Below are 15,389 nucleotides of genomic sequence, written 5' to 3' on the forward strand. Positions count from 1 at the left end.
ATATTAAAGAAACTAAATATCAAAATTCACTTAAAACTACAATTTTAATTAATCCTAATATTTATTATTGAAAAGTAATAGACTGAAATAATTTATTAAGATTTTGTTTCGTTTAGCCAAATTATTTTTTATAGATGATAAATGTTTGTATCGGTAAGTAATAAGTATTCTATTATTCTACAATTTTTGATCGTAGAATATTATGAATTGTTAAGAAATTTCGTTATAAAAATTTGCAATTATTAAAGTTTCACAAAATTTGCTGATCAAAGGTACGTTATACAGTACGACAGTTATAAATTTTGTTGGTTCAATAATTATTCCAAATTCAGTTAGTTACATAGTAAATTAACGCCATCATTAGGAGCAGTAATCCCGCACCCGTGGTGTAACCGGACTTTACAATTTTTAGTAACAGAAACCCGTCCAATGTGTGACAATAAGGTGTGACAAATAGAGATCAGACTGCAAAAAAATTTCTAAGTCGCTGAGATAAATATAAACAACGCGTTCCTCACGGTCACGTGACATGTGACAATAAACATCACCTCGGTTACACCACGGGTGCGGGATTATAGATCCGCCAGAGCCATTATACATATACAAACGTAAAATTCTTTTTCACAAATTTGAAATAATATAAAATATAAAATACAAAAATGAGTTCTAAAAGTAGTATCTGATTTTAATGAATTAAATATCTCTGATAAAAACTCTATTTCTGCAAATATTAATCATGATAATTGTTACGACCCAGCTAATAATAAAATTTGGTGTAAAGAATGTGTTCCTCGTTGCATAATTGAAGGGTGGACCAGCAGTGGAAATGATGATATTGATAATCTTATCAAGGATTCGATTTATAATGCAATTAGACATCGTTATCCTGGTTGTCCATCATTTCTTGAATGGGTTCCATTTGATAGATTTAAAGATATGAAACAAATAGGTGAAGGTGGATTTGCAAAAGTGTATTCTGCAACTTGGATTGATGGTGATGCAAAATACATTAAACAAGGTGATGGAAATTGGATAAAAAGAGAACCTGAATCCATACAAGTTGCTTTGAAAAAGCTAAATGGATCACAAAATATGTCAGCTGATTATTTAAATGAGGTATATTTTCATTTATATTTTATATTTTTTAATTTTTTTGAAAATATTAATTTGATTTAATTTAATTAATAGCTTAAAACGCATTGGAAATTAAATAACAAACAATTAGATTCTTTAAGATTTTATGGGATGACCAAAGATCCAGAAACTGAAGAATTTATGATAATTTTGCAATGTGCAAGTAAAGGAAATTTTAGAAATATTCTTTCAAGTAATTTTAAAAATATTTTATGGGGTGAGAAAGTTCGTTATTTATATGGCGCAGCATGGGAACTTAAAGATTTACATGAATTAGGATATTTTCATAAAGACTTTCATAGTGGAAATATATTATCAAATAGTAATACTAGTATTTATATTTCAGATTTTGGATTATCGCGACCAACAAATGAACAGAAATCAGATAATAAAATAGTTGGTGTGGTACCATATATTGCTCCAGAAGTTTTAAATGGAGAACCATATACATTATCTTCAGATATTTATAGTTTCGGTATAGTTATGGCTGAAGTATCATCTGGAAAACCTCCTTTCTATAAAAGAAAACATGATAATAACTTAGCATTGGAAATATGTAATGGACTCAGACCAAAATTTGGAAAAGGAACCCCTGAAATTTATAAGAAATTAGCTCATAGATGTATGAATGCTGATCCAAATCAAAGACCAACAGCCAATGAATTAGGTGAAATATTAGTTTGTTGGAATAATTATGCGAATGGTTACTATGATTATGGTAATGAAAATGAAAAATATGGTTATAAAAGAAAGGAAGTTAAAGCTGTATTTGATAAAGCTGATGAAGAGATACCAAATATTTCAGCCTTGCATGAAAAAGATCCTGATGCTATTTACACTAGTAGAGCATTTACATTTAAAAATTTGTCAAAGCCCATTAATTCATCTTTTATTGCTACTACATATCTTGATAATAAAGGTACTGTGTTTTATATTATTTTTTGAATTATATAAAATAATTAAATGACAAATAATTTTATTTATTTTAATAGATTGTCAAGATTCTCAATTAATTGACTTAGAAGTTCCTAGTACGTCAAAATTAGAGGGTAAATATATTTACTATGTACTGTATTTATAATATTTATTTTTTTGATGTAAAATAATTAACGCTTTATTTTAATTTTTATAATAGATGGTGATAGCGATAACTAAATAAAAATTTCGTAACTATATAGATGTTAATTTTTTTATTTATTTACGATAAAATTAAAGAAATAATCACCTTTATGAATATATCAAGTTTATTATTTAATTAAATACTAGTTATATTGTATTGAAGATATTTGTAAAAGGGGTAATTCGTCTTGTAATAAACACTACAAAAGAATGTTAAAAACTTATCTGGATTTTTACTATAATTTGATTGAAATTAAAAAATAAAATAAAAAAATGATATTGACCTTGCATTGAGCGATTGACTAATTTTTGCTAATTGTAAGTTATGGTGATTTGGTTAAGCAAATTATATAATATGATTTGATTTGATTTTTTTTTTTTTTGACTAAATTTTTGATTAAAATCCGCTCTAACGAATTTTAAGAAACTAGTATTTTTAATCTATGAAATATAGAATACATATTGAAGTGCGAAAATTTATTGTTAATAACTACCGTGCAGAGTATATTTATCTCAGCGACTTATTTTTTTTTTTAGCGGTCAGATGTCTATTTGTTACTTTCGTGATGAAAAAACTGCGATCACAGAACGGGGATGCATGCTCCGAATACTTTTATCCTAAAAGATATTAGATTATGAATAAATATTGAGTATTAACTGAAAAAAATAATAATAATAAAAAGTTTTAATTAATGATACAAAAAATAAAATATGTAAAAACGTTTCCTTTGAATTGTAAGTAAGAAAATATTGAAAATAAACGGAATTAGACTGAATTAAGTAAATTAAGGTGAATTAACAGAGCGATTTTTATTATAATATTATTACCCAAAGCGTAGCGAAGGACTTTTTACTGTTATACACAGTACTAGACGACTTTGATCTGTAACCGTGCAATTTCCCTCTTTCCTTCCTTCTTACGTCATAACTTTTTGAATTATTATTTTTTTGTAATACTTGTTTTTTATTTGTATCATATGATTTTATTTACATCAGCGGGCGGACCCATTTACCTAGTATATCATAGCTAATTTGACGGTAAGTATTCTATCATTCTACAACTTTGATCGTAGTATATCAATTATTAAAGTTTCACAAAATTTGCTGATCAAAGGTACGTTATACAGTACGACAGTTCCCATAAATTTTTGTTGGTTCAATAATTATCCAAATTCAGTTAGTTACATTATAAATTAACGCCATTATACATATCAGATATACAAACTACATATATATATTATACATATACAAACGTAAAATTCTTTTTTCACAAGTTTGAAATAATATAAAATATAAAATATAAAAATGAGTTTAAATAATGAAACCCAAGTAGTATCTGATTTTAATGAACTAAATATCTTTGATAAAAGTTCTACTTCGGCAAAAATTAATCATGAAAATTGTTACAATCCAAAGAAAAAAAAATTTTGGTGTAAAGAATGTGTTCCTCGTTGCATAATTGAAGGTTGGATCAGTGGAAATGATGATATTGATAATTTTATCAAGGATTCGATTTATAACGGGTGTTATCCATCATTTCTTGAATGGGTTCCATTTGATAGATTTGAAGATATGAAACAAATAGGTGAAGGTGGATTTGCAAAAGTGTATTCTGCAACTTGGATTGATGGTGATGCAAATTACATTAAACAAGATGATGGAAATTGGATAAAAAGAGAACCTAAATCCATGGAAGTTGCCTTGAAAAGGCTGAATGGATCACAGAATATGTCAGCTGATCATTTAAATGAAGTATATTTTCATTTATATTTTATATTTTTTAATTTTTTTAAAAATATTAAGTTTATTTATTTGATTTAATTTAATTAATAGCTTAAAACACATTGGAAATTAAATTGCATACAATTAGATTCTTTAAAATTTTATGGGATGACCAAAGATCCAAAAACTGAAGAATTTATGATGATTATGCAATTTGCAAGTAGAGGAGATTTGAGAAATATTCTTTCAAGTAATTTTAAAAATATTTTATGGAATGAGAAAATTGATTATTTATATCTTATGGCAAAGGATCTTAAAAATTTACATGAATTAGGCTATTTTCATAAAGATTTTCATAGTGGAAATATGTTATCATGTGATGATGATAGTTTTTATATTTCAGATTTTGGATTATCTGGACCATCAAATGAACAGAAATTATCAGATAGTAGTAATAAAATAGTTGGTGTGTTACCATATATATATTGCTCCAGAAGTTTTAAATGGAGAACCATATACATTATCTTCAGATATTTATAGTTTCGGTGTAGTTATGGCTGAAGTATCATCTGGAAAACCTTCTTTTTATAAAAGAAAACATGATAATAACTTAGCATTGGAAATATGTAATGGACTCAGACCAAAATTTGGAAAAGGAACCCCTGAAATTTATAAGAAATTAGCTCATAGATGTATGAATGCTAATCCAAATCAAAGACCAACAGTCAATGAATTATATGAAATATTAAATTGTTGGCATTGGTATGATGATAATGAAAAATATGGATATAAAGGAAAAGAAGTTAGAAATGCATTTGAGGAAGCTGATAAAGAAATACCAAATATTTCAACCTTATGTGAAAAAGATCCTGATGCTATTTATACTAGTAGAGCATTTACATTTAAAATTTTGTCAAAGCCCATTAATTCATCTTTTATTGCTACTACATATCTTAATGAAGAAGATAATAAAGGTATTGTATTTTATATTATTTTTTAAATTATATAAAATAATTAAAAATGACAAATAATTTTATTTATTTTAATAGATTGTCAAGATTCTCAATTAATTGACTTAGAGATTCCTAGCACGTCAAAATTAGAAGGTAAATATATTTAAACTATGTACTGTAATTATAATACATATTTATTTTTGTTTTAAATCTTTATTTTAATTTTTATAATAGATGGTGATAGTGATAACTAAATAAATCGTATCAAAAATTTTGTAACTATATACAGTCAGCTCTCAATATAACGAACCCTCCGGTTCACCTCAAATTCGCTACAAGATTATAGTGAAGAATTCAAAGAATTTAATTATTGGCTTTTGGCTGATTCGTTATAACGAGGGATATTTGACGTATTTGATTATTTTTTTAAATATACTTTTTAACCGAACGAAAAAAAAAGTATTAATATTGAATGGTAATAATCATATCGATATGAGGTTAGATGTCACGTGTTGGAAAAATTTCGTTATAAAGCGAGTTCGTTATATCGAGAGTTGACTGTATACTATGTTAATTTTTTTTATTTATTTACGATAAAATTAAAGAATTAAGAATAATTTTTTTACCACAATCACTTTATGAATATATCATGTTTATTATTTAATTAAATAGTTCATAGTTGTATTTAAGATATTTGTAAAAGCGGTAATTCGTCTTGTAATAAATACTATAAAAAGAATAAATGCTATTTTGACTTTGTATTGAGAGATTGATTAATTTTTGTTAATTGTAAGTTTTGTTGATCGAGACCGAGAAATTTTCTTTCTTTATTTCTTATTTGAATTTTACATTAAGCAAATTATAAGGATTTCAAATGATATGATCTAAAATACTTTCTAACAAATTTAACTATTTTTAATCTATGAAATATAGCAAAAGATACGAAGTCATATTGAAAAATTAAGAGTTTAATGAAGCCGATCAGAAAAGATTAGAATTAATTGGATTAAAAAAACTTGGACCTGAATATACCGAAAAACCTCATTTCTGATAAGTCTATATCATTAACCGAATTAACGAAACAAGATACTAGGCAAGCAAGGTATAAATTATAAAATATAAGATTTAAATAATTAATTTAATATTGATTTTTGATTTCAATTTTTTAAGATACATTACAAGAACAAACGAGTTTGACATACAAACTTTATTATTTTTTTTGGCTATTATATATAGTATTGATGAGATATATAATACACACTTTAAGCTTCCGAGCTAATAATTTCAAAAATTTGTTAAATAAAGAAATGGTTCATGCGAGACAACAAATCTAATCAATTTACATCATCATTTTATTTTGCTTAATTAACATTGCGATAATTATATATGTGTAGAATACTTTGAATTTAAATTAAACATTTACTAGTATTAACTAAAGATGGCAACGGTTATGGTCAGTTATCGGTCGGTCATAACCGGTCAAGAACCTTTGACCGACCGACTATTTGACCGTTTTGGTTAAGTCAAACGGTCGGTCACGGTTATGACCGCCATCACTATAAATAAGTATCAGAAGATTTAGCGTATTCCGTCCTCTTAAAACTTCGGGTGCAATATAAGGTAACACACCTTATATACTGTTTTTTGTATTTTCTTACTCGCTCTATATACTTTGCCAAATCCGACTTTTGCGATATATTTAACATCATACTACTGTAAAATCTATCATATTCATTCAAATGCTTTATGATACTTATCTGTTGTTAGCTGGGTTCTTTTTAGCAAATTTTGCGTGAAAAATTAAATCTAACGATAGAGAACGTCTGTATGAGGAAATAAAATCAAAGCAGGGTTACTATATAATCCACATTCTTGAAAGTTTCACTGTACCATTTAGTAATTAATTTATGCTGTTTTATTGCCACAAATAATTCTGCAAGGGGGATCAATTTATTCAGCTAAAAATCAATTTCCGGTATTTTAATGTTAATTTTTAAAATTTATTAGTAATATAATTTGAATTTTAATATAGATAAGAAATAGAGAACAAATTATGTTTGAATCAAAATAAAATAAATTAAATTAACATTATGAACAGTAAGTGATACCGGTGGATAACCAGGCGCTAATATAAAATATAAATATATATTGCACAGTGTACACATTGCTCTTCGACCCCAGCTTTTGATGTACTGTATATGGACAAGCTGTCAAATGTTTCTCTGCAAGTTTATTATAACTTTCGTTGTATTAAAAATTTAAAATATTACTTTTATCATAAGTATTACGATAATTTATCGTTTTTCTCTTCCACACCATATAAGAAAGAATGATTTCCCTGTTTTAATAACGATTTAGTCTTCTCACTATTTTAGAATACGTTTCTTTAAAAGAACGGATTATTATATTACTGTATTAATTTCCAAACATTTATTCAGTAAACCATGAATTTCAACAAGCCCTCAATTTTTGGGCTTATTCATGGTTAATTGTTGCCCGAATAATGAAGTTTAAAGATTTAGATTATTTCTTGATACTGTATGTTTTCTTTTCATTACAAGAATATTGCAAATTTTAATGTTTTAAACTGAAGCAGATGAACTGTTTTTTAGTATGATTTACTATGTAATATTTTATTAATTTGTTAGTTCTTTCAGTGCTAAGACAAATATTTCATTTGAATATTTAATTTAATTTTATTATTTAGTATAAAAATGTCATTTAGAAAATTTTTCGTTAAATCAACAAATAAATAATGAATTAAAAAGAAGGATTTAATTCATCATATAGAAATAAATTTGTGAAACCTCCTTTTTAATGTTCAGAATGAAGAAATCTGGCCTACTAACAAGGTCGAAATTACGATAATGTTATTTAAAAAGTAAATTTTTGCACTGATTTATAATTTACTGCGCCTGCGGTAAATCATAAGAATGTGTTTCTTTCAGAAATTTTTTTTTTATTTTTTTCCAAATTTGTCTCATTGTCGACTATAGTCTTAGCCTCAAAGTATCACAAATTCCAAATTATTTTCATTAAATAATAATAAAAAATCAATCTTAAATTATTTTATATTTTGTTGTTTTAACCAATGATTTATGATTTATCTATTGAATAAAGATTCATCAATCAAAAACTTTTTCTTTTTTGTCCGGAGCGAAGCGAAGGACAATATATGTCTGCGTCTCTACGCACTATGAAAAAAAAACCGATCACGTGAATTTCTCTGTCCGCCACGTGATCGTCACCCAATGAATCGCAAATTTTGGTTTTTCGCTCCGGACTTACAACGGTTCCCGTTTCCTAGTAATAACCTAAAAAAATCAGCGATAAATACCATCTGGGGAAATAAGTCTTAATTTACAAAAATGGACGAATCATTTAAGAAATTACATTCGTTACGTCATTATCCAAACATTTATTTTGTGATTATTTTATTTTTTTTTTACAACATGCGTAAACGCATTTCTTTATTAAGTAAAGTGTGAAAGAGAACAAATTACATATTAAATAATAGAAATACTTTGAAATTGATGGCGTCAAGCATCATCAATCTCTCCATACCAAGCGCTTCGGCCTACCACACGACGCCCTTGAACTACTACACAACTATCTACTACCCTAATAATACAGTGAAACTGTGCCTCCTCTACCTCTTCTATGACTTCCGAATTTACCTCCCCTTTTTTGTTAATACTTACTGTCCACCCTTCTTCGTCACTCTCTTCCTCTTCCGCTTTACTCCTATCCCCTTGCTTTCCTATAACACGCTTTTTACCTTCTTTTATGTCTTCTTCATCAGAAGAAGATTCAACTGCGAATGGGTTAGTTCCTGTCCTTTTATATTTTGGTATTTTTCCCCAGGCGGCAGTCTTTTTGAGCAAGAAGCGTTAACCGTTTCATATTCGTGCAGCTCGATTGGAGTCACTGGGTTTGTACTTTTTGTTGTCTCCGCAGCATCTGCTTCTTTTGCTTTCTTTTCGTCGATTTCTTTCTTCTTAGCTCGTACGTCCTTGACTAAGTCGGAAAATCCTTTTCTAGCTCTATCTATCCATTCCTCATCCTCTTTCTGCTTTATTGAGTCGATATCTGGTTGGCCTTGTCGGTCATCTTTTCTCAAATCAATACTATGTCTACTACCGTTTCAGGCGAAGTATAATCTTTTATTGAAGTTGACACCCTTTGTTGTGGACATTCATCCAACAAGTCGGGTTTACTACAAAATCTCGACAACCATAAAATCGACAGTCTACAATCCCGACACCAAGATCCCGACAACCCAAATCCCGTTGAAATAAAATCCCGATAGTCTTCAAATTTCGACAGTTAAAAATCTTAACAATCAAAATCCCAAAGTTTTTTTTTTTAAATATAATGTTAAAAATGCAATGACGCAGTAATGGCTTGATTTATTGTAAATTTTATTAATACCAATGTAAATTGTTTATTAATATTACTGTAATGCAAATTAACTAACGTTACTATGTTATTAATGAAATTAAAAGAAAAAATTTTATCTTAGTTAAAAGGATTATGTACAGTATATTACAAGATTACTAAACTATTCCTTATCTTCTAAAATTAGAAACAATTGCATTAAAAAAATTAACTAATCTCAAATTCATCTGATCGAATCTCAGCCAGGATTTTGACTGTACAGATTTTAGATCATCGGGATTCTGTGAATGCCAGGATTTGATACAATCGGGATTTGCATTTATCGGGATTTTGGTGTCGTGATTATAGACTGTCGATATTATAGGTGTCAGGATTTTTGGGTGATCCCAACAAAGTCCGCCCTGAACTTGTTTACCGTGTCTACTACTTCGTCTGTACTTACAGTCTCTATAATTGTTGTTGTTACCGTACGTCGTTTGTTTTTGTTGATGAACAGAATTCCCCTCGTTATCATTATTTTGTGATTATTAGCAATATATAGTCAAATTATTGAACGCGATTTATTAAAATAGCATTCGTAATGATTTTTCTTAACGTTTAACGCATGATTCCATCAACATCTTTCTTGTACAAATCACAATAAAATCCAACCGTTTCTTAACAGTTGTTTCATTTTTAATTACGATTTTTTTCTTTGTAAAACACAAAATGGAGATATGAAAGAATCAAAAAAGTTTAGGACGGAATATATAGTAAAGTATTACAGCATGATATAATATAAGACGAATAGTTGTGGGTTCCGGTAGAGGTGTTGAGTGGAGTACAGTGCTAAAAAAAGTGTTGAATACGGTACACTAATAATACAATGTACACAATAGCAATACGTATGTAAACCTTTTAATTATTTAGCTTGTTAAATTAAAATAAAAAAAATTTTTAATTAAAAAAGAGTTGTATGCAATTACAATCCAATTATAATTTTAATTTTTTTTATTATGTTATATTTCCTATACAAAATATTCTATTCATACATCTTCGCAAATTAGTATTCGCCATAGATGTTCAAAAACGCGAAGATTATTATTTTTTTTTTGTTAGTAACACGCATAACTTTATTAGGATTTAAATTTAAATTATACAAATGTACAATTCAAATACTCCTTACATAAGAACTTCCGAATTCTTTAGAATGACTTTCCCCCGAGATTTATTTACCTTTTTGATGTAATATCAAACTTATTGAATGTCAACAAATTTGAACTCGGCGAAAAATCAGATTTTTAATGCCAAAAATAAAAATAAAAATAAAAATAAAATTATTAATCAGATCAAATTTATATACATTTTATATAGAATAAGCTAAAAATAAAAATATATATAATCGAATATATCCCAAAAACTCACTACATTATATTAGATAAATAACAACCTAATTCTAATTTACTAACTGAATAATTTGACATTTGATTTGTTAATTTTATTTATTCTACAAAGTTAAATAGATACAAAATATTGCAATTTTATTATAATTCAAATCTCTATCAGTATTGAAATTTTAACTCCGAATAAAAAAAGATATAAATGACTTTTTTAATTATTTTAATAAAAAACGTTGCGAAAACGTTTTTCATTAAGTAATTTAATAAAAAAACGTTTCACACCGTTTTTTATAATTGTTTTAACAAAAAAAGTTGCGAAAACGTTTTTTATTAATAATTTCGTTAAAAAAAAAAAAAAAAGTTTTTGCACGTTTTTTTAATAAAAACTGAACGTTGCAAAAACGTTGGTAATTAATAATACCGAACCGAATCTAATTATACTGTATAGGCGGATTTAATTAATTAACTCCATTTAGTTCGTTAGTGGGACAATGATTGCCTGATTTGTGAGACAAGAAATACCTTCGGGAATCCAGTATTCCAGTGTTATACAAAAATCATAATCTTGTGTACACTAAAATAATTACTATTGTGTTATTAGATTAGATTTTATAATAGATTTTAATAATGGTTTCCTTAATGACTTTATTGTCTTGTAAATAAATTTCAACTGTGTGGCTTAAAATGTTTTGATCAACATTGCATGATGGCGTCAATATCGGAATTTACGATAGTTAAAAAGGAAATAAATCAACAAAAGATCCGCCACCAATATAACAAACAATATAAAATCATTTGCAAAAGTTTTTACCAAAAAAAGAAAATTTTTTTTTAAGGTTAGATCAAATAAGTAATAGATCCGAAATTGTTTCTTCTATTTTTAAATCGGTTTGTACTCTGGAACATAATACAATTAATGCATGTAAGATTAAGGGGTAATCGCTTTATTTGGAATTTATTATAATCGAAAATACAAATACAACTTGAATTGATTTTATTACTTATATATCAAGCACCTAGAACCAAAAAAATCATTCTACAGGAAATAATAAAAATATCAAAAAGAAATAATAGTAAATTTTTCGTTCGTCAGTAAATTTAAAGTCTACAATATGGATGGTTCTGATCACTTTACTGATTCTAGATTATTTAAGGTTCTTGGTGGTTATATTGGCTTGGCCGGTATAGCGATAGCCATGATTTTCGTGGCCTTTATAATTCTCATATTTATTGTTCGAATCATTCAATATCCTCATCTTCGCCAACAAGTTATTGATCATATGACTGGTAAAAGTACTCGAAGCATTCACACAAGAATACTTAAAACGATCGTTTTCTTCCTCTTTACTGCCGGCTTATTTGGACTCACCTTCTACAGTATCTATAAAATGATATATGATCCCCCCAACGTACTACCAGCAATATTTGAATCAAACACAATTTCACCATCCATACTTTTTTGCCCAAGCATAGATAGTGAACTTATATTTATTGCAGCAGATTATCATGATAGTTTTAATGGATTTAATGATATTGAACTTTTTATGCAACGTAAGAAATCCTATAATTTAAACGATGGATTTAGTATTATTACAGGAAATAATGGACGATGTCATTTTTTTGATGGTAGATTGACTTCAAAGCCAAATGATTCTATTGGAGGATATTATCACATACAATTTCAGAGCATTAATTCTACCAGTATTGTTATTTTCATTGGTGACACCCACGATAAGATGGACTGGACGCTCCTCATTCCTGAAGGAAACGTATTTAATGATGTAGGAGTTGAAATATTAAATGATGGTGGGATTCTCCAATATACAGAGGGCCGTCGACAAGTTTTAGATGGAAGTTACACGTATCGAAGCTTCCTAACTTCCATTATAAAAAATGCTTTTGAAGTTATCAAAGTTGATGAGCAGATAATATCGATTGGAATAATAGCACCGAAAAGGGTCATAAAAGAGGTTGAAACACCATCCTTCAAACTAGCAGACCTTTTCAGTAACATAGGTGGATACCTTTCAATTTGGGTAATTTTTGCCTTTCTCTTTGGTGGTAGAAGAGCAAATCCATTCGGATTTGTAACACGATTTGTATTCATAAAGCAAGATAGGGAAAAACTTTTAAAGGAATTGGAAAAAATGAAAAATGATAGAAAATCGAAGATAAGTACTTTGGAAAGAGAGGTTGATAATGCTACTGAAACGAATAAACCCAGCAATCAAGATGAATTAAGGAACCTGCTTGCAAGATACTATGTTGACATGGATTTCTACGAACATGCTATAAAGTCATTTGACGTGTAATTAAATATATTAAATATTAGGTTAATAGAAATATATAAAGAGTTAAAGACACAGAGAGTAGAGAGTGTATAATTTTTGTCGTTTTTTTGACACTCCTTCCTTGTAATATAAATTTATAAATAGTGTAAAATGTATATCATAAAGTAATTATATCGTTAAAAATATATAATATACGACTATTAATCATTTTTATTTAAAAGACTTTAATTTTTAGATATTATCCTAAAACCCCTGTATAAATAAATTTCTAAATTATTGTTAATAATTGATAAAAAGTTTCTGTAAAGTTTTGTAAATGTGGAATTATTGACAAAATAATAGGAGAGTAAAATAAAATCCATCTTTTTTTATTGAGCGAAGTATTTTTACATACTACGCAATGTTCGTCTGCTGTTAACTACGAGACTTTATTATATGTGATCAGATACATTGCGTATATAATTAGGATTTGTTGTTTAAAACTTTATTAAACTTTGATTATAATATATTTAGTAAATTAATTGTTTTTGAAATGATTTCACACACAATTCAAAATTATATTTCAGTACTTGATTTTATAATGATATTAAATTACACTACTTACCTTATCTCTCCGTTACCTAAGTAAATAATGATAATTTTGCACAATTTATTTATTTAAAGTAATATTTTTTATATTATTATTATTTTCTTCTTTTTTATTACTCTACAAGTTTCATAGTTTATAATTTAAATAATTTATAGCTTACCCAATTATTATTTATTTTTAGTATTAGTAAAATGGTCATTTAAAAAAAATAAAATAAAATAAAATCATTAATTATAATAATTATTATGGAAATGTATATTTATAAATTTCTAGAACAGATTTTTAATGTAGTTACAGCAATTAGTAATAAATTCAAGTTCAGAACCAGAAAATGAATTGTTATTAAACTCTGTGTCCAAATGTTGTTGACATTTTTACTTAACATCTTTATCGATAGAAAAAACTGCACCGCATATTACTGCGCTCTTGTGACATATACCCTTTTTTTTATGAACCATTAATGACCTGATACAGTAAAAGCCAGCACCATTAATATCCTGATGGGTAAATTGAACCATTAATGCGTGAAATGGTAAAATTCTATCATGCAGAACAGTTGATTAAAATATTGAATATTGTTAATGGTAAACCTGCTAGAATTGAAGAATTTCTCAAATATACCCATCTGGTCACTCCAGTTTCAAAGGATCTCACTTACAGTCATGGTGTTACTAACATCACTACTTATTGATATAGTATATGTAAACGTGCTTTGTATTAATAATATAGTAAACTTAGTATGTTTTATTATGTAGAAAAAATACTTGAAATATTATTGATAGCGATACTGGTTTCATTTGTGTCGGGAGTGGAGTTTTTTTTTGGAAAATGATGAGATAGCAACTTATGTTGGGTCTATTATTAATAATAACTGGTTACTTTGTTAGAGTTGTTGAAGGAAATAGTTGCTAAAATTACAAAGACAATAACGTTAGTAGTATATTCTTTATCAGTACCCATTATAATAATATTGTTATGATAAAAAAGCACTTATTAAAAGTTTAGTTATGTTTATAACTACTTTAATTTGTTGTCTAGTTGAAATATTCTGGCATGGAGATGGAAATACTATGAAAAATATTGAATAATAAGTGAAGACCAAATTTTTTAAAGAATTTGTTATTAAAAAATGAAATAATTTAAATACTAGATACTTACCTCATATCGTGAAAAAAGTCGTTAGTAAGCTGCATAACTTTAATATTAATTGGACAATAAAAATTTTATTGAATGGTTAATGTATTTTCGCTAATTTAAACGTCAACATAAAATGGAGCGAGCAGTTATTTTATCACGTGATCAATAGTTGCTAAATTATATGAAGTATTCCAATAAGATCAAGACTAAAAAAATAGATTGTAAATAAGGATGCATGCATGACTTTGAATTAATACACTTTAAAACTTGTTCTCATGTAAGTTTTATTTTATTTTTATTTTTATTTTTTTTATTTTTTTGCCCAATATTGATATTGAACATCTCCATTTCGTAATCAAATAACCATAATTTAATTAACAAAAGGTGCAATAACAAAAACAAGTAATTTTTTTTATTTACGCTAAATTTCTTAATTTAAGCTAATATGATGGCTTGTATCATTAATTGCTCTAAAGTTCTACTTTAAATATTCATTTTATGATTTCTAATTTGTTATCAAATGATGAACCAGAATGTTTTCGTTATGACCTGCTGTACTATATCGAACGATTTTGTGGCGGCCTCCAGAACGTCTTTGAGGATTAGAAAATAATTAATATTTGATCAAATATTAAGTATTCCAAGTCGTATATTTATCATTTCCCAG

The 15,389-nt window shown here is 27.2% G+C and overlaps 4 protein-coding genes across 4 annotated transcripts; 3 read left to right on the plus strand and 1 right to left on the minus strand.

Moving 5' to 3' along the window:
* Positions 1–659: 659 nt before the first annotated feature.
* On the plus strand, positions 660–2,476 carry OCT59_012269 (uncharacterized protein; the record flags this gene model as incomplete). The annotated part of the gene is made up of 5 exons (XM_066134343.1): positions 660–672; positions 782–1,116; positions 1,189–2,053; positions 2,127–2,183; positions 2,270–2,476. The coding sequence occupies 5 exons, from the start codon at positions 660–662 to the stop codon at positions 2,287–2,289; spliced, it is 1,290 nt and encodes a 429-aa protein (XP_065989616.1). The 3' UTR covers positions 2,290–2,476.
* A 1,082-nt stretch (positions 2,477–3,558) lies between these two features.
* OCT59_012270 (uncharacterized protein) lies at positions 3,559–5,182 on the plus strand (the record flags this gene model as incomplete). The annotated part of the gene is made up of 5 exons (XM_066134345.1): positions 3,559–4,005; positions 4,087–4,441; positions 4,590–4,949; positions 5,025–5,081; positions 5,163–5,182. The coding sequence occupies 5 exons, from the start codon at positions 3,559–3,561 to the stop codon at positions 5,180–5,182; spliced, it is 1,239 nt and encodes a 412-aa protein (XP_065989617.1).
* A 3,285-nt stretch (positions 5,183–8,467) lies between these two features.
* On the minus strand, positions 8,468–9,165 carry OCT59_012271 (uncharacterized protein; the record flags this gene model as incomplete). The annotated part of the gene is made up of 3 exons (XM_025323977.1): positions 8,468–8,800; positions 8,857–9,064; positions 9,146–9,165. The coding sequence occupies 3 exons, from the start codon at positions 9,163–9,165 to the stop codon at positions 8,468–8,470; spliced, it is 561 nt and encodes a 186-aa protein (XP_025188539.1).
* A 2,652-nt stretch (positions 9,166–11,817) lies between these two features.
* Positions 11,818–13,017, plus strand: OCT59_012272 (uncharacterized protein; the record flags this gene model as incomplete). Its single annotated transcript, XM_066134346.1, has 2 exons — positions 11,818–11,992; positions 12,611–13,017. The coding sequence occupies 2 exons, from the start codon at positions 11,818–11,820 to the stop codon at positions 13,015–13,017; spliced, it is 582 nt and encodes a 193-aa protein (XP_065989618.1).
* Between the last annotated feature and the right edge of the window lie 2,372 nt (positions 13,018–15,389).

Source organism: Rhizophagus irregularis, chromosome 2 (assembly GCF_026210795.1).
Source record: "Rhizophagus irregularis chromosome 2, complete sequence".
Taxonomy (NCBI): domain Eukaryota; kingdom Fungi; phylum Glomeromycota; class Glomeromycetes; order Glomerales; family Glomeraceae; genus Rhizophagus; species Rhizophagus irregularis.